This window comes from Phalacrocorax aristotelis, chromosome 9 (assembly GCF_949628215.1).
Source record: "Phalacrocorax aristotelis chromosome 9, bGulAri2.1, whole genome shotgun sequence".
NCBI classification, from domain to species: Eukaryota; Metazoa; Chordata; class Aves; order Suliformes; family Phalacrocoracidae; genus Phalacrocorax; species Phalacrocorax aristotelis.
Window position 1 is genome coordinate 13544201 of NC_134284.1, and position 24457 is coordinate 13568657.

The 24457-nt window shown below is 48.2% G+C and overlaps 3 protein-coding genes across 12 annotated transcripts in view; 1 reads left to right on the plus strand and 2 right to left on the minus strand.

Moving 5' to 3' along the window:
- POMT2 (protein O-mannosyltransferase 2) overlaps nt 1–4699 on the minus strand; it is a 31147-nt gene extending 26448 nt beyond the window's left edge. For 6 of the 7 annotated variants that reach the window (XM_075103604.1, XM_075103601.1, XM_075103600.1 and 3 more), the window contains exons 1-5: nt 4398–4624; nt 3768–3852; nt 2842–2946; nt 1431–1539; nt 456–564 (exon numbers count right to left, since the gene is read on the minus strand). In XM_075103604.1, coding sequence (XP_074959705.1) covers nt 456–564; nt 1431–1539; nt 2842–2946; nt 3768–3852; nt 4398–4609 — 620 coding nt within the window. In that variant the 5' untranslated portion in view covers nt 4610–4624. Of the gene's footprint in view, nt 1–455; nt 565–1430; nt 1540–2841; nt 2947–3767; nt 3853–4397 lie in introns of all 7 variants that reach the window. The other variant, XM_075103605.1, reaches the window with a different exon arrangement.
- GSTZ1 (glutathione S-transferase zeta 1) lies at nt 4670–14018 on the plus strand. 2 transcript variants are annotated; one of them, XM_075103611.1, is made up of 9 exons: nt 4670–4799; nt 7827–7878; nt 8594–8661; nt 9500–9580; nt 10041–10166; nt 10695–10770; nt 11636–11688; nt 12944–12993; nt 13625–14018. In XM_075103611.1, exons 1-9 carry the CDS (start codon nt 4779–4781, stop codon nt 13749–13751), a joined length of 654 nt encoding a protein of 217 aa, XP_074959712.1. In that variant the 5' UTR covers nt 4670–4778; the 3' UTR covers nt 13752–14018. The 2 variants fall into 2 exon arrangements, with proteins under 2 accessions (XP_074959712.1, XP_074959711.1); XM_075103610.1 differs by lacking the exon at nt 4670–4799 and adding an exon at nt 7342–7443.
- Nucleotides 14019–14964: 946 nt separating this feature from the next.
- Nucleotides 14965–23058, minus strand: LOC142061920 (uncharacterized). 3 transcript variants are annotated; one of them, XM_075103606.1, is made up of 12 exons: nt 22865–23058; nt 21911–22016; nt 21275–21397; nt 20520–20739; nt 19495–19518; nt 18563–18685; nt 17885–18072; nt 16987–17186; nt 16571–16662; nt 16189–16243; nt 15413–15510; nt 14965–15267 (listed from the first exon to the last, which is right to left on the minus strand). In XM_075103606.1, the coding sequence occupies exons 1-12, from the start codon at nt 23041–23043 to the stop codon at nt 15053–15055; spliced, it is 1623 nt and encodes a 540-aa protein (XP_074959707.1). In that variant the 5' UTR covers nt 23044–23058; the 3' UTR covers nt 14965–15052. The 3 variants fall into 3 exon arrangements, with proteins under 3 accessions (XP_074959707.1, XP_074959710.1, XP_074959709.1); XM_075103609.1 differs by lacking the exon at nt 22865–23058 and adding an exon at nt 22299–22829; XM_075103608.1 differs by lacking the exon at nt 22865–23058 and adding an exon at nt 22293–22787.
- Nucleotides 23059–24457: the final 1399 nt, after the last annotated feature.

Consider the following 24457-nt stretch of genomic DNA (forward strand, 5'->3'; position numbering starts at 1 on the left):
GGAGACAAAGTGACTGGTTCAAGATAACAAATTAATATTTTTGCCATTAAGGAGCAAAGCATTAAATAGGCTTCAACCATCCTTCATTCCTCCTTCTCTGACCTACAATGCCCTATACTAGCTTTCTTTCCTGCCAAGTTTTAAGAAGCTTTAACTTTCATTTTCAAGATATGCAGTTCCATAAATGCTATTTCTGCTGAAATTTCCCTTTATGCTAAAATAATCTATTTAAGTCTCTCCCCTGGTTTACCCCAGCCACAATACTTTCTCCCTAGCTTCACAACCCCTCATACTAAAAATTTCTCTCCCCTACCCTACCACAAGCCATTTTCACCTCCATATTTCCTGAAACAATCTCATCTAAGCCGTTCACCCAGACTACCAAGTGGCAGACAGGTTCTAGTACTTTATCTCTGTGGAAGTTGAGTTTAACAAAATTATCATCTTTATCTTACCTATCCGCACAGCTGTTACATTTCACCATACTCAGAACAGCTCCCATGAGGAAGAACATCAGAATGGGGTCCAGCAGAATATACTGGGACAAAGTAATACAGCCCGTATCTGCAGACAGACATACAACAATGTCAAACACGCTTGCAGTTCCAAAGTGAATCTAAGATTGCAGGAAGCCAGCTTCCTCAATGTAGTCAAGACAAGGGGAACAAGGGAAATTTTAGAAACAGAAGCAGATCAGAACATTTCAACTTATACTTGGGTAACCAAAAATAAAAATAAAAAAGAAAAACTCCTCACAAAAACCAGTCAGTACAGCAGGATGTGTGAAAGAGCATTCGGGAGGTGCTGCTAACATATGCAGACCAAGAGCGTTAGAGATAGCAATGATCTACCTACTACGGCACCAGCATGATGCCAGAGGATGCCACAGAAGTAATTTTTCAGATGTAACCTACAAAAAAATTAATAGGACTTGTATTTTTTAAGTCTCTATGCCTCAATAAGCATGTGTCCTCACAAAACCCCAACTTGGGTAACTCCATTTGCAATGGTAATTTCTCCACTTGGCTCAATTCAACAAGGAACTTTATTCATTTCGTACTGTGACCTCTTCCACAGTAATGCAGTAGGCTGTTAAATATCTCTATAATTCATACGAGAAACATCAATATCTCACTAGTGGGCCAAAATCATTCCTGACGATCCATCTTACAAAAATTCTTAAAATTTAGGTAAAATGTAGTCCAACACTTTGGTTATGCACATACACACCTATGAACTAAACACGACTGTAAAATCCTCAAGGGGACCACCAAATAAATAGCCTCGTATATATAAAGCAGAATTACTTTGCTTTTGGGAACCTCTCTCATTAACCCCAAGATACCCTGCCTAGATAACACACAATATCCCAGGAATTAAATTCTCTGAATAATTAACGTGCTCAATTTTGCTGTAGCAGGAACACCTACCAAAAATAAGGATGAAAGCTGTGAGTAAGGCCGCTGGCAGTGACCTTGACAATTCCAACACTGTGAGGTAGGCAAAGGGAACCAGGCAGGAGCCAAGGAATGCACAGAACTGCAAGAAAAGAAGAACACGAGAGAAGTTATAAACCTCCCTGAGGTGACCATGCACCTACACCCTTCTTACACTACTTCCCTTCCTTCACCTTCCACCACCTTCCACACCTACCAACAGAAGGTGTTGCAGTAGCTGAACTGACTCACTAAGAACTGTCAGTCAAAAGCCAGATGAACAAAGATACTGTTTCAGAGGACAGCTGCTTACTCTGTTCTGTCTCTAGAGGTGTCAGTAACAACAGTCGGTCATTCTCTTGCTAGACTACATCAGATATTCATAAAAACATACATGAAGTAGGTGCACAAGAATATGAAATCTAAGAACAAAATACACCTGTATTGTACACCTTTAGCAGACCAGTATCACCCCCGCTACACAAATGAGACTGAGGATAGTTGGAGGAGGAAGAACAGAAATCAAATCAAAAGAAAGCAGCATCACAGTAAAATTTGTTCTCTTCAATGTCTGGTTCTAACACTGCTTCCACCCTTGGCTCAGGGAAATCTAGAACCATGAATTGCTGGAGGCCTGGAAAGTAAACCAAGAATATATGCCTTCCCAGTTTTTATCCTTCTTTTTAGGCACTAGCAATTGGCCACTGTTTCTTTTTTTGGGTCGTGTTATCTACTGTCAGTTTTACAGCTCTTGCTCTTCCTAGATAGCAGTACAGCAAGGGTCTCAGGTAGAATACCACTCTGAATAGTTAATTTCATGCCCTGCCCCGGTACATCAGCTTACTCAGCTCAGTGTCATGGATGGTGGCAAACTGCAGGTGGCAATTGATGATCCTGGCTTTTTGGCATCCTTGGCTCTCCAGCAGAGCAGCCAGGCACAATGGAGTGAACAGAAGCCCAAGCTCAGCAATGTTCACTTTGCAGAACAGGCAAGATATTTGTCCCTCTCAGGAGCATAGACCCACTAATTATCAGCAAGTAGGTAATCAGCAAGTGTCAGTAATCAACTTACTTTCTTACCCGGCCTCTCACAGCCACACATGAAAACTTATTCACAATACCACCACTGCCTCGGCCTTACCCGGCCTCTCACAGCCACACATGAAAACTTATTCACAATACCACCACTGCCACACATGAAAACTTATTACCCGGCCTCTCACAGCCACACATGAAAACTTATTCACAATACCACCACTGCCACTTTTCTGAGGAGCTTAAACGCAAGGTACAAGGCTAAACAGACCTCTGACCTGATCCAGGAGAGCTGTTCTTATGACATAACACTCTGTACTGAAAAGCACAGGAGAACTAACCAGCTTTATACATGCCTGTAGAGCCTTACCCCTCTCATTCCCACGTAGTTGTGCTGCTCATATCTGTCCCCTGGCTTTTGGAAAGGAAATGTACCATCATACCCACTAAGGTAGCCAGCAAGCCCAATCAGCATCTGAAGAGGAAAGGCGAAAAAAACTGGTCAGGGAAATTGCATTGCAGGAAGGAGTATCCAAGCCAGCAGCAGATAAGATTTTTATAGTGGCCAAGTCTGATCCAGAGGATAACTACTTAATTCAGACATATCATCCAAACAAGAGTGTATATACAGAATTCATATACATACATATTGCCCTTTGTCTAAAGGCAAAATCAGAAGCGATCAAAAGGACTTTGGCTGCTGACTATAAGGACAACTGCAAGCTCAAGAGAAATAGCAGGTGTGGGATTTAGCAGAGAGAATTCTGTCTCTGCAGGCTCTCCCATAGCTCCCTATTCCTATAGTTTAAGGAGGCTTAGCCTGAAAGGAAGATAATCCTTCTGAGGCAGGAGGACTGCACCTTCATCAACACCGCACACTGTTGCTAGAACAAGTTCTTTGATTACAGAACAGCAAGTCAAGGCTTTCAAGGTCCTTTGTGGTAAGAGTCTCATTTACACACAAGCTATCAGAACTGTTCGGTTCCTTTGGGCTGTAGGCTTCTATTAAATATGCCCTCCAAACCACATAAGGGCCACATTCAGTTTTTAACATCAAGCCTTTCAAATACCCAACATGCAATACTGTTTTGTTCTCCCACGTTCGTACGCATTCAGCATTTTCATAAAGAAAAGGTGCAAACTGAGGCTCTGGATGCAGAATGCAAATTGCCATGATGCCAAGAGCAGTTAGGAAAGGTACTGGTGTTCATCACATCCTTCAGCCAGAAGGATGGGGAAGACTTTTGTCGGCCCACTCCTGTGGCTTCTAAAACATGTAACAGAAGAGCAGTTTACCTTCCCCAAGGGGGGGTGGACATCAAAGAAGAAGGTCCGATTAATGTAGTAACTTCCCATCTTCCCAAAATGAGTTTCATCCCAACTGGAAAAAAAAAAAAAAAAAAAAACCAAACAACCTGCTATAATGTTGAAGACAGGTATTAAAAAAAAAAAAGCCACCAAAAAAAAACCCAAAAAATCTAGGAAGGCCTTTTTACTCATGCTTTTCATCATATAGAGAGTTAGTGCCACACATAAGACAATGCATTAAAGACACCGGGAAATCATGGAGAGTACTTCAGCCATTCTAGACAGGGTCCTTTTTAAAGAGTTTGACCTTAGCACTCCAAAACCTCTAGTCTGCCCTTCTGATTCAGGTTGAGCTTAGAGATGTTAAAAATAATCAGCCTGCAACCCACAGATCCCCCAAAACTGCCTCCCGAGACCCGGTCCCCGCTCTGCAACATGTCGCGAGAGCAGCGGTGGGCGCGGGGCCGGGCCAGCCAGGGGGCACAGCGCTTCCCCGGGGGCCCTGGCCGCCGGGATCCCCCCACCGCCTGCCTGCAGTAAACACGGATCCCCTCCCCGCCGGCGAGGCGGGGGCGGAGGGCGCCGGAGAAGGGGGTGCCCCCGCGGCCCGCCCCGTACCAGACGTGCGGCGGCTCCGGCAAGCGGTGAAAGCGGGAGGCGAAGCTGAGAAGGGTGACGAGGGCCAGCGCCGCCGGGCGCGCCGGTCCTCCCGGCAGCCGCCGGATCTCCCGCCGCCGCCGCCGCAGCTGGCCCGGCCCGGCCTGGCCGCCCCCCGCCGCCGGCATCCGCGGGGCTCCGCCGCCCGCCGCAGCGGGCCGGGCACGGCGCATCCTGGAGACGGAGTACGGGGCGGGCGCGGGGCAGGCCGGGAGGTGTAGTCCTGCCGGGCGGCGGCCGTGGCGGCGGCAGCGCAGCCCTGAGGCGAGGGGACGGCCCGGCGGCGGTGCGGGGCCGGGACGCGGCGGACACCGCAGCCCCCGCGGAGGGTCGCGGCGCGGGATGAGCTCTGCCGCGGCTAAGGTACGCCGTGCCGGCTCCGCGCTGTCCCTGCGGAGCCGACCCGCCGGGCGGGAGGGGAGCGGGGTGCGATGGTGGCGCCAGAGCCGGAGGGATCCGGGCCTGGGCCGGCGGCTTTCCGCCTCCCTCGGCCCGGCCTCGCCGCCGGCCGCGGCAGCTGGCGGGGATCGCGGCCTAAATCGGCTTCTGGCGCCCCGGACTCCCCGGAAAGGCCGGGCGGTGGTCGCCGAGAGGACTGCACCCTCTGCACAGCGTCTCTTACAGAGATTTCCGCTGCCCCGGCCTGCTCCCACCCTCCCTCTCCGTGGAGAGCAAGGAATTTGTCCCCGTGCTAAATAAAACTAATGCCTTTCAAAGCGGTGGTGGTGTTTACTTAAGAGAGTTTATCCATGTGAGCTGTTAACACCTATGCCGGCTGCGGAGATACTGAGAGTTTAGGAGCAACCTGTTTCTTCTTGCTTCTACCTTTACATTGTAACCAGCAGACCACAAGCGGTGCCTTTTGGACACCAAGGTATCCCCGACACAAGCCTCCAAGGAGCAGTTTTCTCTCTCATGTCCCACATGGGCTCTGCTCTGCATCAGTCCGTGTGCACAGACAGGCTGCTTGGAGCGACAGGTCTCAAGAAACAGGTGAAAGACTTTGTCTTTCCAAGTGCATCCTGAATATAGGCTGGAAATAGGTGGTATCCAGAGGAGCCCATACTGAGGCAGACAGGCCTGGAAACCTGAGAGCTCAACACAGAAAGTTTGGGGTGTCTCTTCCATCTTCCTAAACAGTGAAATGCATTTCCCAGATTTTTACTCTGGATTGGGTTTTAAGCCCAGACTTTACTCGCTGCACCACTGATGCTGGAAGTCAAAACAGAACCAAAACAGAAATCTCAGTAGACAACAAGCAAATGTTATCCTGCTACCCTCCCAGCTCTAACTAGACTGACATGCACCCTATGGGGATTGTACCCCACGGGGTGGTAAAAGGAGGCAGTTCTCCCCAACTGCTTCCCTGGCCTATGCTCAGCTTTTACTCCAAGGAAGACCGGATATAACGTTGCTCTGGGACCTGTCCACTGGGGACAAAACACTCCCGCTGTCTCTAGTCTTTATTTAGCTCGTGGTTTTGCCTGTGATCTGCCCTGCCGCTGGGAGCAAAACAGCATGAACTTAAGAGATCGCTCCAGGCCCCAGCCTCTAGAGACACAGTTCCCAGCTGAGGGATGGGTTGTTTTCCACATTCTTTTTGGTGAAATCCCCTGAGGCCTTGAAATTATAAAGCCAAGTGATTAGCTTAGCACAGTTTATTACAAATGATAGCACAGGCTGCAAAAACAGTCAAGAACTCTAGGGGGGATCAAGAGAAATGTCTCTGCCAGCTGAGAGGCCAGAATCCAAAACAGGTGTGGTGAAGAACAGGAATTTCTAAGCCAAAAAATCATCAGCAAGATCCCCAGGAAAAACAAGGAAAAATAGTATGTCACGAATGCTGTATGTTTCCCTTTTGAAGCCACAGTTTCTGTTTCTTTCCCTGCAACCCATCAAGCTAGATATTTGAAAAAAAGAGTAGATGAGATTTCTAATGCCCTGATTCCAGAAGCAGAGAATTTAGGAAAACCACCAAATACTTTGACCATTGAAGTGTTGCCAATACTGCTATCACTCCACTCCTCACTTACAAACCATTTCTCCAGCAAACTTTGACTAGAGTGATTTAATCAAATGCATACCTCATTTAAAGTTATTTGAACCAATCAAAACTGTCAGAGAAACACCAAGTTTACAAAGAGGACTGGAGCACAGGGATCCTTGGGGTATCTCTGGTTTTCTATTGACAGACTGTGTGTCAGTGAGCAAATCCCTGCCTTTTTCTGCCTTGCTGTCAATCTCTGGTATATTTTCTATGCATTTTGGGAGGGTGGGTACACAGAGAGATCCCTGGCATGCCATGGGATCTATAGAAGGAAGGAGAGATGTGATTATGGGTTTAGAGACCTGCATGAGTATCAATTTCCTGTGTGAAAGAAAAGACAATAACAGAAAAAAGCAAACTTCGTATTTTGCACAAAGTTCGCCTGGGAGCAGAGTAGCAGCATCTCCCAGGCTTGCAACATAGAAAGCCCTCTGTACCGGCTGGTACTGGTGGGAGGAGGGCTGCAGGAGGATGCTAAGGGACCTCCCCGCAAAGGCAGCCCCTGTTCAGGGAGCTGGCAGTCACTCCCTAGTGAAACAGAAATCCTGCATGTAGCTTCGGTCTCCTTGTTTTGTTCGCCATGGCTATATTGCTGCACTGACAACTGCTGAGCGCCTTACAGGCTCTCTGGTTACCTTATTTATGTCTGGACAAAAAGCTAGGGAAACAGGATTGTTCCTAAATGTGCTTCCAGCCTCAAAGCTAGTTAATAGTTCTGATATCAGGGCCAGGACTGCAGCACAACATACCAGGGTGTGGATACAGCTGACTGCAGTCACTCAGGATTGAATCTGACTGGCTGGTTGTTGCGTCCCGGGCACAGATTTAGGGGCACAGTCCTTTTCTCATTGGCTTTAGGAGAGAAGCCTTCCCCCAGCCCAGTGAGTTAAAAGGGAAAGCGAAGAGGTTAGTTTTAGTTCCTGGAGTATATTGCACACATTGACCATGGCATCTGAAAAGGTGAGAGCTTGGGCAGGGTGGAAGCATCCGGGAAAGCTGCCTCAGTGCTACAGTTCATGTAGAGATGAATTGTCCACCTTCTTGGCCTTCATCTCAAACAGCAGATCTTGCTTGGAAAGAGGCCTGGCCCTGCCCTGCATGGCTGGGAAAGCTATTTCATGCCATGCAAATACCCAATGCAGGTGCTTAGCACAATCAGTGGGTAATTTGTTTCAAAAATCTAAGATGAAATGGTCACTTTCAGAAAGGAGCCCTCTCTCCCCCAAGTGTTGTTCTTCCCTGTCTTACAGTTCCTGAAATGCCTTCTGTTCATGCATTGTCCTCCTTACAATACTCTGGTGTTCCCACCATATAACCACTTTCTCTTCTCTTTCTCTTCTCAGCCGATACTTTATGGCTATTTCCGCAGTTCCTGCTCATGGAGAGTGAGAATCGGTAAGATCCAGTGTTGATGTCCCTTTTATTATCTTGGTGTTATTGCAGTATCATCCCCTTCACTAACCTGATTAATCAGTCACTTATTAAGAGAGAGATCAGCAAACATGAACCTGGAACAGTGAGGCACTTCCGCAGTGGGAGGGAAGGGAGTACCAGACCTTACCTGAAGCAGGGGGAAGGGAGAGGAACAGACAGGAGGGTTTCGTTTAGCCTGCAGCTAGAGGGAACTACTCCTTTTGTAAAGCTAACATGATGCAGATCCTGTTTCTTCCACATTATCTAGCGGGGCCCTACACTGTTTTTACACAGGCACTGCCTCAGACTCTGGTCTGCCCAGGTCTTGAGAGCTAAGAAGGGCTGGGAATGGTCCCTACTAGGACTGAGACAGTCTTAAGCAAGGTTTTGCAGGTAAGCACAGGCCGCCCTGCCCTGTATAAGCCAAATCAGGAGGGGCTGTGCTGCAAAGAGCAGAAAAGCTTATTTTGAAAAATGCAGTGTTTTTGCCAGGACTGATCTTTAGTGCTTTGGTCCTTCATTTACCAGAGCACTATCTTCCTGGTGGACTCAGGCCACCTTTCTTGAGGGATAGGGTCTTTGCTGGTTTTAAAGCCATTTTTTTTTCAAATGGAGATGGTAACATTTCCCCAAGCCCATTACTAATTGAACTGGTCTCAGTGTGCCTGTCTGAAGCTGTACACTCTGCTCTCCCTAGCACTGGCTCTGAAAGGGATTTCCTACGATCTGGTGCCAGTGAACCTGGTGACGGATGGGGGGCAGCAGGTAAGGACACAGCTACCATTGGTCTCTCCAGGGGTACTGAACTTGGGGATCATTAGGAGAAGTGGGATTAGCACTAGAAGGTTCACAGGCAAAGTCACTTCTTTGTGACTTTGTCATCGCTTCTCTGTAATTAATAGTTGCTTTCAGCCAATATTCCCTGGCATGCGAGACAGAGAGAGGTGACTGCAGGAGATTAAAGGTTTTTTCCTCTCTTAAATATCTGACTGAATTTCAAAAGGCTGAAGATCTTTTGCTCCTCCTTATCATGATATAATTGAACATATCTGGCACACAGACTTCAGAGGAGCTGCACTGCGATTTAAACACAGACTCAACCTCATTCAGTTAACACCAGAAAGTGTGTCTGTGGCAGGGGGTATGTGTCCAAAAGATACTAAATGATATCACAAGGGGCTGCAAAGGGCCTGCCAAAGGAAGGCGTAGATTGCCAGAAGAGATCTTCACTGACAATTTATTTGGGGGGCCATAGCGAGGAGTTGCGCCCCTAGTAGTACCACCAGCTTGATGTGCCAGTATGGGCTAAGACAGAGTTGGAGAACCAGAACAGTAATAGTGACCCTGCTGCAGTACCACCCATCCTGGACTTTGTATTGACAGTTTATCAAGAAGTAAGGCAGTCTCACCCTGGATGCAGTGATCCCTGAGCCGCAGCGAGAGCTTGCTGTAGGCTAATAAAACAGCATAACTGACTGCAAATGTTAGTACTGAGGTAAAGGGAAAAGCCAGGTTAAAAAAAAATATTGGTCACTGGGTCCTAGGGGAAGAAAACAAGGAAGAAGAATTTTTTGTTCCAGTAATCTCAGGTTTGTTTCCACAGTTTTCTGCTGAATTCAAGGCAGTGAATCCAATGCTACAAGTTCCAGCCTTGAAAATTGATGGCATCACCCTTTCTCAGTCGGTGAGTTACCAGCCACATCCCTGCTAACCATTCACTCCAGCCTGGAGGGGATGGCTTTGCCCTATCTTTTCCTCCCGAGCTCTGACCTGTGCATTGGAGAAGAGATGGCATTTGTGATAACCAATCCCACTTGGGGGCAGAAATAGCACATAGCCTCTGCTGGGAAGCTGCTGTCAAGGATTTATGCTCAATTCAGCTTTGGTTTGTAGCTCCACCTTTCACTGAGCAATTTGTAATCTAACTTCGATGGCTGTGCCAGGGTTTGCCTGAAATTACAGCTGGGCTAAATGACAATAAGGTCCCAAGCAGATGTCAAAGGGGATATTCTGTTGCTTGGATTGGTAACAAACTTCATTCAAAAGCTGTTGTATTCTCTTGAATCAGCTCCCCTTTCCCAGGTGTTCAGGATGTGAACTTTTGGCTCTTCAAAAACCTCCCTTTATCTCTTTGTTCATTACAGCTAGCCATAATTCATTACCTAGAAGACACCCGTCCTAACCCCAGGCTCCTGCCCCAAGACCCTAAGAAGAGAGCCCAAGTCAGAATGATCGCTGATCACATTGCCTCTGGTATTCAGCCACTCCAGGTATTGTCTTGTCATATCTATGCAAATGAGAAAACCAGGATGGGTTTCCAGGATTCTGTACCTTTGAAAAGCTCAGTCTCTTTAAATTGTTGCCAGCCAATGGAGTGACAGACCTTAAGACTCTCTGTTAGCAGATGAAATCTCTGCTTAGCCCCTGCCTGATCTGCCAATGGCAACAATACAGTATTCCCTACAAAGAAAATCCTATGGCACCCAGGTAGAAACAGCTGAACCCATATAGTTTCACTGCTGGATCTAGGACATTTTAGGAAGAAGTTAATTGAGCAACCCAGCAGGCAGAGGCAAAGGGATACCCTGGCAGCTGTTACAGAAGGACAGTCCCAAGAGAGATACAGCAGGGTGCTTGATTCGGTGAGGGTGAGGTCAGGGCTGACCCAGCTGGCTGAACTCTGGCTGGGGGTTCAGGCTTGGCAACTCCTCATCTCCCCTCTTCTCCACTGGATGAGGCAGCGGGCAAGATCCAGCCAGCAGCGGTCAGTCTAACCTGGAGATTACTTGCCTTTGCAGAACTTGAATGTCCTGAAACAAATGGGGGAGAAAAAAACGGAATGGGCTCAGCGCTGCATCACATCTGGCTTTCGAGGTGCATTCCACATCCAAAATGATCAGCACTTCAACTGACCCTTCAAAACGCTGCACCACTGGGGTCCTACTTTCCTCTCTGAGCAGAACAACAGCTCTCCCTAGGCTGCTGTGCTGGGGTCCTGCCCTGATGGCAGAGACAGGCTTTTCGTTCTGAGAGTCCCTTGTCCAAGACTGGTAGCTTTCCAGGGTCTCGGGGGAAAGATGCTGTCCACAGGGTGCTTCCACTGCTGTGCTTGGAAGAGGGGAAGCCTGGGGCCATCCTATACACCACAGCAGTTAATTCACCCTGAAGCATGAGGGCTGACAGTGCTTCTCCTTTCCACCCAGCTGCTCCCAAAGTAGTGCCTTTTGCTTTAAAGTTCTGTCAATTTATATTTATGTGCTTTTGTAATCAGACAAAACATACCTTATGGCAAACTCCCACAGAATCTAGCAAGCACCAGAGTATTTCTTTACCTCCCTGGGAGAAAGAGGGTGCTTTTTGCTTCCTCAAAACCCTTTTCCCCATGTGCTGGAATGGCAGGCCCATCTTCACTTCTGGGCAGATGCAAACCGACTGAACCACTGCATTTTTCCCCTACCCGCTGACATACCTCTACACTGTCCTCTTAGTATTTCAGGTGCATTGCCTGAAGCAGCTGAAGTCACTCTAGGTCCCAAAAAGCTGAAGGACCCTAAAGACTCCCATAACTACGCTGTTGTAAGATTTCTGCTCCTTCTAGGTCCTGCCCCAAATTGGTCCTTTTTCATACTCAGCTCAGGGTCAAAATGCCCTTGTCCATAATTCCCAGTCTAAAAGATTTTTGGTTCCCTTTCAAATGAGTTTCCAATGACTCACTCCAGTGCACCTCCTCTCTTGACAGCACTGGAGCAGATTCTGCAGCACACTGCTGGGCGCTACTGTGTGGGGGATGAAGTAAGTACCTGAGAGAGTGTTGTGCACCATTGGAGAACCGAAAACCCCAGTATATTCCATAAAATAGTAAAGGAAATTAGTTTTGGAGACAGCACAACCCCATCCTGTGCCTGGAGTTACATGCAGCGCCTTCACCATAAGGAAGACAGCTACATGGACCCTACTTAGGCCATTACTGAATTGCAAATAGTGGAGATGTTTACTTGTCCCTGTCTATAACCTGCTGATGGCCAGATTCTGCAGTTGTACCTAGGATCTGGCTGTTACTACAGGATGTGGAAACAGATTATATATATTTCATCTTTAAGAGATGTGGAGTTCCAAGTGTCTTGTCATAGGCAAAGCTTGGCTCAGGAAACACAGGTTCAGTTCTTAGCTCTGCTCTGTGGAACCTTTAACCAAATTGTATTGTATTTTTCTGCTCTTCATCCAATTTTAACAAGAACAGGTTTCAGAGAGCTCACATGCAAGTTGTTCTGACAGTTACCAAGCTAGAGGCCACCCAGGCCTCTTCCATTTAGTAGTCCTGTTTGGCAGGCAATTAGATGTTTTCTATGAAAGCCTGAGAAAAAAGGAAGGCTCCTGCAATATCCTGTGATGCAGAGGATTGTCTAGTAGGAGCCTTATGGAACTGGAGCCCTTGGAAGGCAAAGGCGAGTTACAAGATCTTATGCTGGAGAATAATGTATGCTCTGAAAGGCACCCAGGGCTTTGTGAGCTGGGCAGTGGGGTGGGGGCAGCTGCCTCTGTGCGGATGGGCAGCCAGCTGTATTGTCCTTGAGTCTTTTTTTCAGATTGGAAGTCCCTGAGCCTGTATGGAAAGGCCCTATCCCATATCACATATTGAACTTGGCAGGAGCTGCTTGATAGTCCTGCAATGCAAACAAGCAAAATTTACTCATCTTTTCCCAGCCATGCAAACTCCCCCTTCCCTTCATGGCTTCCCTCTGCAGCTTGCCAGCAGACTTGTTTGCTCAGAGGCAGTTGCCATAGAAGCACTGCGTCCTTGAGGTCATCATGATCAGCTGGTAAATATGAAGCTCCCTAAAGGCTGATGGCTGCTTCTATTAGTGACTGCTATGAAGTTCCTTTCCTTGTAACATTGTCATATTATTAATGCCAGATTAAAGAATGAGATTGTCATGACAGCTCCTCTGTACTGGCTGACAAAATTTCTATCCTGCTCTCAAAGCCTGCCACCACAGTGGGACAAGCTCTGAGTTACTCTCACCCCTTTTCACTGCTACATTTGCAGGTTTCCATGGCTGATCTGTGCTTGGTGCCGCAAGTTGCCAATGCTGAAAGGTAAGCTTGAGGCACTCTTCAAGAGCGCCTACTCCTCATGCTGGGCTGTCAGATCTTACCTTCTGCTGCTCCCTGTGCCTGTTAAGCAAGCATCCCTCCTGCCTGCCCTATCCAGTTATGGATTCTTCTCTGCTCTAATTATCCTATGTCATAAATACTGTCTCTTTTGGAAGGTCTTGGAAATAAGGAGCTGTGTTCTCTTCTCAGAGGCCCCTGGAGGAAACCTGATCTATGTCCTTAGAAAAGCTAAGGTTTCCCACACTCCATGTCCTCTCTCCCTGTTTGCCCTGTGTTTATAGTGCATGCAGGGGGAAAAGATTAATCTGACTACATTTGTTAAAAGCCTTAAACCTATGCAAGTAGTGGCTGCATGATTCCCAGGAGGAGCATAGTCCCTTCTTACCCTGTGCTGCACACTATGTAAAAGCCTAGTGAGGATGGAAGAACTGAGTTTTCCTCTAGCATTTGTTTTTAAACCTACAAGGATGAATCTTTTCTCTTAATGCAAATGTACCCCAGCCTGTGAGATTCTCCCATACTGGGCAGGCACAGCACACTGCTCTGCCCTTCTGCTCACTGTTGCACTGGCTGTCCGACTGATAGTACCTCACAAATTCTTTTCCTTTTGCAGATTCCAAGTGGACATGGGGCAATTTCCCACAATAACCAGAATAAACAAAGCTCTCCTGGAGTTGGAGGCATTCCAAGTAAGCCACCCATCCCGGCAGCCGGATACTCCTGCAGAGCTGCGAGCTTGAAGCCCTTCTACTCATTAAATCAAGTAAGCTGTAGTGTCAAAGAGGACAACGGCTACAGCTTAAGTAGGAATTCAGTGCCAGCAGGAAGCCCTAGTACTATTGTGTCATTGTCATCTGGGTGGGAAAAAGGACAGAGGACCTCAAAGTAGCCTGGATGACTTACAGGAACTATGCCTTGTGCTGGAAAGCTTGCAGCTACTTTTGACTATTTTTTTTCTATCTGATGTATCTCCATGAAGCAGATTAAAACAGAAGCATCCATAATTATCAGAAGTCCCTTTTGTATGGCTTTGGGTTGGGGAATGTGGCCACAAACAACTGTGAGGTATTGAGCCAATTCTGGACTCCCCACAGAGGCTTCTTTCTACCATCTACAGAAAGGAGCGTTAGGGGACGCGTGTACACAGTGTGCTGCTAACCTATCAGGCTGGCTTGTCTTTGCAGCTGCCTCAGAGCTATGGCATAATCATCAGTGCCATGGATATAAACAATAAGAGCTAGTCTCTGACAGAAGACAGCTTAGTCCCAACCAGCCAACGGTCAGCAACTCCATCACCCCTTGTAATGACAAGATAATTACTAGCTGGGACAACTGATTTGTACCTCTTCCTTATGCCTAGCAGCAGTCTTGCAGAATTTATATTAAAGGTCTGCCTAGAGCAAAGGTAGGTGGTTGTGCCATAGTCAGCAAGATACAACCAGCTCACTCCCATATACTGAACTTGATGGCATTGTCTTCCTTTTCCCATCTTCAGATACTGCTCTAGGTGTTTTCCTACTCCTCAGCTGCAGGCTATTGTCTAAGGGAATCCCACCCCAGATTCACTCCAAACCAGAATCATGCCTATATTTTCACTGTGAGGACTTCTTAAGCAGCAGGAGTAAATCCCATTCCACTCATCCCAAATTAAACCCAACACCTGAGTCACCTTCAGAGCTGAAAGTACCCTGGGATTTCCAGCCCAGAAACCTGTAGGACAAGAAGGGAAACCCAGAAGCCTGTGACTGTGTTTCTGTGCAGGCTCAGCTCAGATCCCACTGAATGTTTTGGCACCCAAGCCCAGGGATACGGGAGGGAATTTCTGCAACTCTGATGCTGTATATCAGCTACCTTCAGAGGGCAATACGCACGACCTTCAGAAAGACTTTACAAACCCATGATCTCTTGTGCCAAGGTAGCATCCACCTGCATATAGATACTTGGACTGCCACATTGCTTGGACTCATTTATTGCCATCCATGTTTGTATTCAGGCTGGTGGAGATCCCTTGCTGTTCCAGGCTCATTCTGAGTACTATGCATTATCCTAGGTCCAGCTGGATCTTGACTGTGCTGTTGTAAAAAGTCCCAGCACAGTTGGAGCCCCCAAAGACCAACACAGTGTGCAGGTTATGCTCCTTTTTGTTCTCCTTGTCCACACCCGCCAGGTGAGCAGAAGTCAGGTCAAGCAATGTGTGGCCAGCTCGGGGCACAGAGCAGAGGTCGTGGTGGATCACCGTATTCCATGAAAGAGTATCTGAAGTAGAAAGGGACTATCAATACTGACAAGTCCATTCCTAGTGCAAGAGTTGAAACAAATGGACCAGAGCAGGTGTTCTGAAACACCACTGCAGCCCAATAGTCACCTTCAGCTATGGAAACAGGGAGGGAGAGTCACTCACCTAGGTGGAAGACAAAGGCATCCTGCAGGGCTCCCTTGGCATTGCAGCCTCCACTGATCAAAACCTTCTGGTCTGACACAGCCAGAGCTGCATGAAAACTGCACCCAAAGCAAAGCCAAAAGCTGACTACAGCAAAACCTGCTGGGGTTGCCTCAGTCAGCAATGGGAAGGGGTTTGCAAACTTCAGCAGGAGGCTGGGGGTTTAAGCTGCAGAATGGAAGTTAAGTCTCTTCTGCCCTTGCTGAACAACCCCGAAAGAGCTGTTTGTTTGCCTCTGCAGGTCAGACCATAATCAGTCCTGAAAAGCACCTCATTATCTCAGAAGGAGCTATCATAACTCCTGTGCTTTGCTCTATGGTGTGAAACAGCAGGCTAGCTGGGCTTTGGTCTGATTTAGGTCATTGTTCTAGGGGGCAATAGTGTCCCTTTAGGAACAGCATAGTTCTGGCACAAGAGTTTCTTCATCCCTGTGTGTCTGTTGTACTCCAGGTACCAAACAGCAGGTAACACACTTCACTATTACCTGGCAGAAACTTCCCCTAGCCCAAAAGTCAGTCTTCCAGGGAGACTAAGGGGTCTGTACCCCACACACCCTACAGGCACCAACTAGGACAGCACAGGACTTTCTGGTTCCACAGCAGAGGGACCATCCACTGTATTTTGACTAGTGGGACAGAGATATGCAACTGGGTCTGATCAAAAGCATGTTTAAATCTGGCTTCAAAGAGAAAGGCCAGAGGAAAAAGATAGCTCCTGGGTCTGCAATGGGATCTTACCAACGTGCAGAAGGCTGTCCTGCGAGGAGGGGGACCGGTGTGTACTCCATGAAACCTGACAAATAGGAAAGGCAGGTGAAATGTCCAAAAAGCTCAGCCTCATAACTAGACAAAAACTTCCATCCTCAGCCACATCAGCAACCTGCCTTCGCTACTACCCAGCTTCTTCCAAAAAATCAGTCTCTTGTTTTTCCCCATTCCCTCCCCCCCTTTATTTTTTTTTACCCCATAGTTATTTTACCCCATAGTCTTCCCACCTCCATTGCCTAGTCAGGAGTTTTTATAATGTTAATGCTACCTTCCAACTGAGCATGCCTTGTTCGCCAGTTCCTGCCTTAGAACGGACCTTCCCAAGACAGCCATCTGTCAGAGACTTTCTTACCCAGATCCAGGATGTGCATGTCACTGAGGTAGAGAGAAGTCCTCCGACCCCCAAAAATCAGCAGCTTGTTCTTCAGTAGAGTAGCTGAATGCCTGGGCAGAGAAGAAACAAGTGAACAAAGCATTTTCAGCCAGTTCCCAAAACTGACATTTCAGCCTTGGCTTCTGCTATTGGGCTGCCATAGCTTCAGTCTACACCTGCCTCTATACCCAGCCACTGCAGCCCGAGGACAGAATCCCACCAGGATTCATGACAGGAGGTACTGGGAGTCATATTGCTCAAAACATTGCCCTATCTTAAGGAGCAAACGGTGGAGAACAATCACCTAATATTCAGGAAATTACACTGGGGTGGGAGGGAAGGTGAGCAGCGGTTTCCTGCTCTATTTTGGAGGGCTGGCGTAAGAGCACTCTCACCCAAGCCTAGGCAGAGGCTTCTCCCCTTCTGAGATGGGCTGATACCAAATTTCATGCTCTGGATTGAAGACATAGAGCACATTGCTGCAGGGTCCAACTGGCAGTGATGCCTTTTTGGGGGAAGTCCCTCCAAAAACAAAGAGCTCCTTGCGGTAGATAGTTGCACTGTGGTAGGTAAGTACTGGCATCCTCCCTTTAGCCTGGGAAAAGTTCAACATAAGTTTGTTACAAGGAGTGCATTATTTGCTGCATGACCCTTAGGAAAGGGGCCCAGCCCACATCATGCAGTGAGTTCAACAGGTCTCAGTTTTCACTTTATTGGCTCCTCAGCCAGATCTTTTCCACACAGGCAGACAATACATCCTTTACATACTCTGCACCATCAGAACGCTCTGATGAGAGAAGGAAGTCAACCTGCTACCCCAGCTTCCCTAGAAGACAACAGAGAACAGAAAGATCTTATCCAGGCTTATTCAGTAAAAGCCACCTTCTGCCTTCAGCAGGTAAGAGACAGTCCCTCACTCCCTCACTGACAGGGCCTTCTGCAAGGATGTGACAGGCAACTAGAGAGCTCAGAGATCTGCTGTGCTCAGAGCCGTTTCCCTCTGCCACTTTACAGTATCTCCCACCCACAACTTTGGTCAGACACAGCACTCTGCAGCACCCATTTTTTCACCTTGCTTCATTCATTGCAGGCACAGTCCCTGGTTTCTGCCAAGCTTGTGGCCTTTCAACATAGCCTTCTTCTATCTATCAGTCCCAACTAGGCAGGCTCAGACAACGTGCAGCAACAGCGGACTAAGGCATTTGGCATAGGATATGCCACATTGATTGCCATATTCAGGCAGGACCTGCCACCCCTCCTGTGCTTTTTTCTTGGAAGAGCTGCAGTACTTACAGCCACAAGGAGCCATTTCCAGGTGACTGTGTCCAGAATGTAGATGCCGCTGCAGTCTTTGTCCTCCCTTATGCCCCCAAAAATGTAGATACGCTTGGTGTCTGGGTCGTAGGTAGCTGTGTGACCACGCAGACATGATGGCTTGGTATTTTGTAGCTGCAAACCCACTGGAAGCCAGAAATCACTGTCTGTGGGAGCAACACCAGACAGATGGTGTGGGAGTTCAAAGATGCTCTCGATTTATGCAGATTTGAAGATTATGTCATAAAACCTTTACTCAAGGCCTTGCTCCCTACATCTCCTCCTCTCCTTTGATTCAGAGCTAGAGCAGACTCATACAGAAATGCTTCTGTTTAAGGAATGAAGGGGAACACTGACTAGGTGGGGAGTAGTAAGGTAGAGGTGCAGAAAGCTGCAAGGCAGTGGAATTATATCTCACACTTCACCAGTCATCACACACAGACTGCAAAACCACGCCATTGCTTTTACCCCTTAAAATTTACCCAACTCTTTCCAGAACTTATACCTTAGCTCCTGGAGGGCTCTCATATACTAGGAGATGTGACATCTTTGCTGTCTCCTCCCTATGCGCAGACCCCTGAGTACCCCCCTCCCATCTGCATGAGTTTTCCTCGTGTCCCACTGCCCCCATTGCCTTTGATACCCCTAAGTCCCCACCAATTTCTAGCTTCCAGAGTGCATCCTTGCAGGACTGCTGATCGACACCTTCTCCACCGATCAGAACAGCTGTCCCCAGGTCACTGAGGCACATGGCATGGCACCACCGTGGGCTCGGACTGCCTGGGGAGGAGAAAGCACAGGGCTGTGAGCAGAGTCAGATGAGACACCCCCAGCTCCATTCCCTGCTGGGGAGAGCAAGGCAGCTGAAGGATCAGAGGGAAGAAGTAGGAAGGCAAGGGCCCCAGGTCCCTTCCATCTAGGGACGCAAGAGACATAGCTCCCTGAGGAAGATTTTCTGTTGGCTTTGGGGAATATTTGCTGTACTAGGAGAGACATCACTAGCAGAGGGAGCCAGCAAAGAGTCTGGCTGGATGTAGGACACATACAGGCTGCCACTTCAGACAAGCTTGGATGCCCCTCATTGATCACCCATCCCCAGAAGGGACATCCCAGTTGTGCTGTCCCCCTGTGTCACTCCTTCTGAGGGAGGGCTGCCCAGGGACAGCTTGTTAGTGCCCAAGATACAGCAGCCAGAAGCCTGGAGCTGCTTCCAGAGATATTCCTCGTACTGCTCTGTTCCTCCTCCTTTCCACTCCCAGACCCCTGCGGTTGGCTGAGCCAGCTAAAAAATACTTCTTAATCAAAGTCTATTCCACATCTTACCCTTTGCCTCAAAGGGCTTTGCACCCAGAGGTGTGCCTGAAATTCAGAGAGGCTACAGAAGCATATTGGAGAGCGTGAAGCATACTGGAAGCACCTATACTGAGGGCAATTGCATGGAGAGGAACAGTATATACAACACAACCTGCTTGTTATTCTTGATTACTGGGGACATAAAGAATGAAGCATAAGAGGCCAGTGACATTAAATGCAATGGCATCACCAAGTGGCTGAAAAGACAAACCAAGGTCTAAGAACCAGATCCTCACCTTGCAACTCCTCCACTGCCAGATCTGCAAAGGAAACACAGAGATGGCTCCACAAAGAAAACAGGCAGCTAACATACCATGGAAAGTGTTCGGGCTCCACAGTTTGAGAGCCCTTTGGCCTTTCTTCCTCCAACCCCCAGCACAAAGCTACCTCACTGCAACAAACAAGGTGCAAGTCCAAGAATCCTGAAGAAAGTCTCACCAGAAGAAATGCAGAAGACATGCAGAAGACAGGTAAGAGCAGGACACACTTCCTTTGACTGCCATCAAGGTGTCACCATTGCATTTTACCCCTGTGATTGAAACCCATTTCCCCCCTTCTCACACTGCCTACAATGGAAGCAACTTTATGATGAAGCTGTATTTGACTTTGTGAGAAGCAAGCCAAGTACCAAGAAATCACTTCACATGGGGACCACCGAGTTACTGTCAAACATTTACACACAAACTTGGTCACACCCTGGAGCTGACTTGGAATTCACACTCCAGAAGCAAAAGGTTTTGTTTCCAAACCCCTTGGCAGCTACCTTCTCACTACTGAAAAGTCAGTACAATTTTACATACATTCCTTATTATTAAAGTACAGAGAATATGATAACAAATGTCTTCTACTGACCAAGTGGTACACTGTTAGCAGGGGAACAGACTGATGGAGAGGCTACAGAACATCATAGTAGGTAACTTTCTTGTGCTTCAATTTACTCTTTTGTAAAATGAGGCTAACGATACTTGCCTTCATTTGTAAAGTGCTTTTACTGTATGAAGAGATAGGCATGTTATGGTACAGAGTGATGGCACTAAGGGTATCCCATGTTCTATTTCTGGCCTTTTCCCAACAGGCAAGAATTCATCAACCAGTTTATCCAGAACCAAGGAGCACGCTCAGTACTTTGCAAGCCAAGACATACAAGCACATCTTACCTTGGAGGTATACAGAGAAATGGACTGGGCAGTTGTTGCCCAGCATCATTGACAGATTGTTCAAACAAGACCTGTAAAATAAACCTGGAAGCTGCCAGAGTTACCTTCTTCACTGAGATCTCTCTCAGATGCTGTGGGTTCAAATAAAACTTTCCTGGGCTTCTTGGGGTGGACACAACTCTTCCTCCAGGCCTCACTGGCTTCCACCTTACCAGATGGTGGCTTCAGGGCACAGGGTACCACCTGGGTCCTCAGTGGTGGGCAGATGTCCCTCCTCCCAGGTCTGTATGCTCTAACAGTCACCTCTGAGCTCTGATTCTTAACCTGTGACAAGAGTCCCAGTCAAATCAGCCCTAAAGAATAAGACCTGAGGTTACTGTGTGTTGTCTACTACTGGGTCATAGATGAGTTTCACATGGTGACTGTTGTCAGGCTCATCTTCCCATTGGGTCTTAAGGGCCAGCATGCCAAGAGTATTGGCCACCAAATATATGCTGAGCAACGCAACTACCTGCTGCTATATGCCCAGTGATCCACTTTCAGACTGCTGGCTGTGACAGGCACAGCTAGCACAAGGCAAATGGAGACACAGAAAGGCCTTGTGTGCTAGGAGTAACCAAGCTGATCAATCATCACACCAAGGGCTGTTAAATTCAGCAGTTCCAAAGGCATTTCAATGGAGAGTACCACTTTCTTTAGCAGAAGTGGATCTTTGGCTCCAAAAATTGCTTAGCCAGGTCTCCACTAAGAGAGCAGCAACAAATGTTTCTGCTAGCCATCAACTGGGCAGCTACAAATGAGGGAGACCTTACTAAGGAAAGGGTGAAATAATCAGAGGAGGGCTCCAGGGTATACATACCACAGTAGGATCCTCCAGGTCCAGGCCAAGGGGAACATCATCTGCTGGGAGCACTGGTGACTGGGTGGTATCTGGGATGAGGAAGGGGCGGGCGGGGGTACTACTGGAGACACCTCGCAGCAGCTACGGCAGAAACAGTGACAGTGAGAATAAAAGGACACGCCAAGCATGCTGGCCTCCATCCACAGAGGGTGAGCAAAAAGATGTCTTGCAAGGGACAGATTTCCTACAAGGGAATAGCCCAGCTTTTATCTCAAACACCAACAGAATAACCAAAGAAAAGCAAAGCCAGGCACAGGGAGACACTAAATCCAAGGGCTTCAGCACAAGGTAAAGCAACTGTGTAAGTACCACAGACCCAGGAGAGAGTGAAACTGGAAGTGAACCGCTCTCTGCTGCCCATCTCCTGCAACACACAACATGTTTTGGCAAAGCTCTGTTTAGGGAATAGACCTGGAGCATCACAGAGGGTTCAGGCTCAGTACAGATGTGCATTAACAGAGCCACGCGAGGCAGCTCTGCCTTGGAGTAGCAAAGAGAAGGAAAAAGAGGGGTTGGGAAAGGAAGTTCTGTAGCTCGGCAGTGACAACATTTGGGACCGAAGGCAGGAAGAGAGAAGGATGTTGGTTTTCTTACCTGACCATTGACAGTCAGGACAAGCTTCACAGAGTTGCCTTTGTCCATCTCTTTCAATGAGGCCATGAAAATATCTGTCCTCCAGTCACCTTCCCACACCAGAGACCTGCACAGAGGACCATGAGTTTTCAGCCCACAAATGACACCGACAGGGGAGAAATTCCTGCTCCCACGCTAGCTGGTAACACCCCAATGCCAAAAAAGATTCAGCCCTGAAAGAAGCCAAAGGGAAGCTGAAAGCATCACTAGAGAGAAACACCATGGTGGAGGACCAGCAGGCCTCAGCAGCTTTGGGACAACACCAGCAGAACCAGGCAGCACCACAGAGCAGCAAGCTTTTCCAGGACACCCTGCCTGACACCCCCGCAGCAACGGCTCCCACCGTGACCTGCGGGTGGGCTCCAGCGTGCCGATGCGCTGCGGCGGGATGCCCGGGGACACCAGCACGTCTGCCGCAATGCTTGTGTCCAGAGAGTAACAGCTCCACTCTCCCAGCCCGAACACCACCAGCTGCTTTGGCAACGGCAGGGGCAGCCGAGCCTGGAAGCCCATCTTACTGGACTGGCTGCGAGGGGAGGGAAAAAAACTGACAGAAAACAGAGATAATCATCAAGGAGTAAAATGGAAGGTCTAAAAATACATGAAGCGGCTTGAAAACGGGTTTACGCCGGGGAGGGAGAGAGGGTTTGCGTCCTTTAAAGAGAAGACTGCGCAGGGACACGATGAAGAAAATGAGCAGTAGGCTGGGAAAGGAGCGCAGCCGTGAGCTGGGGCAGCACAGCCATGCGGGCAAACGCCGCTCCCGAAGGGAGAGGCAGGGCACGGCGAGGCGTGAGACGGCCCCCGGGCTGCGGAGAAGCCCTCCCCGGGCAGGGCCGGGACCGCGCCGCCGCTCCCCCGGAGCCGCCGCTCCCGCGGTGGGGCGGGGCAGGGCCGGGCCGGGCCGGGCCGCACCTGCCGAGCCGCCGCGGCGGCTCCCGCAGCGCCCACAGCACGTAGAAGGCGAGGCCGCTCTCCTGGGCGTCGCCCCGCGGCCTCGGGCGGGCCCGGGGGCGGGCGGGCAGCGCAGCGGCCGGCGGCTCCGCGGCGGGCCTGGCAGGCCCAGCCTCGCCTCCGCAGCGCGTTCGACTCATTGCTAGAGGCCAAGCCCAGCGTCCCTTTCCGGGGAGGGGCAGCTTGTTTGGCAATTCCTAAACGATAGTATCTGTGCACTTTTGTTGTAGCTCTCATAAAAAGGAGCAGCTGTGGAAGTTGCTTCTCTTACTCTGCAGTCAGGGCTACCACCAAGAGGAGGCACGATGGTGGCAGATCCTCCTTAATAACTAAATCTGTGTATGCATTACCACAGATGCATTATTACTGGGTCTCCAATACCACCTGTATAACAATGAATAGCTCTGCTAAGCTCAAAACTGCTGTTGATAATAAAAAACCACTAAAAGTAATGATGGGGCTTCAGCAGCCAAAGAACATTATGCTCCCTATGCAGCTGAACAGGGAAGAGTCATTTCTGAGGCAGGGCCAACACAGCCTGCTGTGAGACCTCCACTGAGTAGCTTGTGAGCAAAGCATTTCTGCTGCAGCCCAACCACAGAAATTACAGAAGGGAAGAACTAACTTTTTAAAATTTCACATAATTCCCCTGCATCCCCACCAAGTTGCTTAGTTTTCCTCTTGGCCATGTGTCTGAGCCAAGCACAAGAGATTCATAGTGAGTGCATGGTAATCAAACAGCTATAGCACTGTTTCTCTTTGATGCTCTTAAAATGAGGTGAAACATCTTTAACATGGCAGAGTCCTCTATCTTGTTGATCAACTTGTTTTATAGAATAATTGGTGGGCAGGAACAATCATAAAAGTGCTCCAAGGAAACACAGAGACAGCTGAACTTCTGCAGCACTTGTCCTACTGAGATTCATAACAAGACAAGTGAAGAAGGATGGCTCTCAGCTGCAGGTATCATTCCTCATTTTGACCAGCAGGTGCTTCCTTCAGGCCAAGTAAATATAGTCTTCATAGTAAGATAAAGTTGATGGGCAAGCAGCTATGTTGAGCTATGAAAGGCAAACACTTCTCTCTGGATAATTTAATCAGTACCTGGTAACTGAACAGATGGTTTTAATCCTTCATATTGAAAGGTGAAGTAATGGGGTAGGTAGCTCTAGGGGATCTCTGCAGATGGAAGTGAAAAGTACCGATATGAAGCACCAGAGGGTAAAGCATTCAAACGCTACCCACAATATGAGCTCGCCTGCTTGCTTTTTCCTCTCCAATTCTCTGGACATTCGGTATAATCTCAAGCATTGCAGAGAATTTTAAGAATTAAAAAAAACAAACCAGCAAGTCATTTTAACAGGCAGAAAAGTTCCTGGCTGGAACCATCATCACCAGCTGACAACAGAGCATTTTCCTATCCATTTGCAACCAGAATGTCCAGTACACTGCAAAGTACATTTTGGATATTTGCTGCTTCTTTGCTCATAAGAATACAGTTAAACTTAGTTTTGTTTTGTTGGAAAATCTGTAGTTCAGTTTTTCATATCAAGA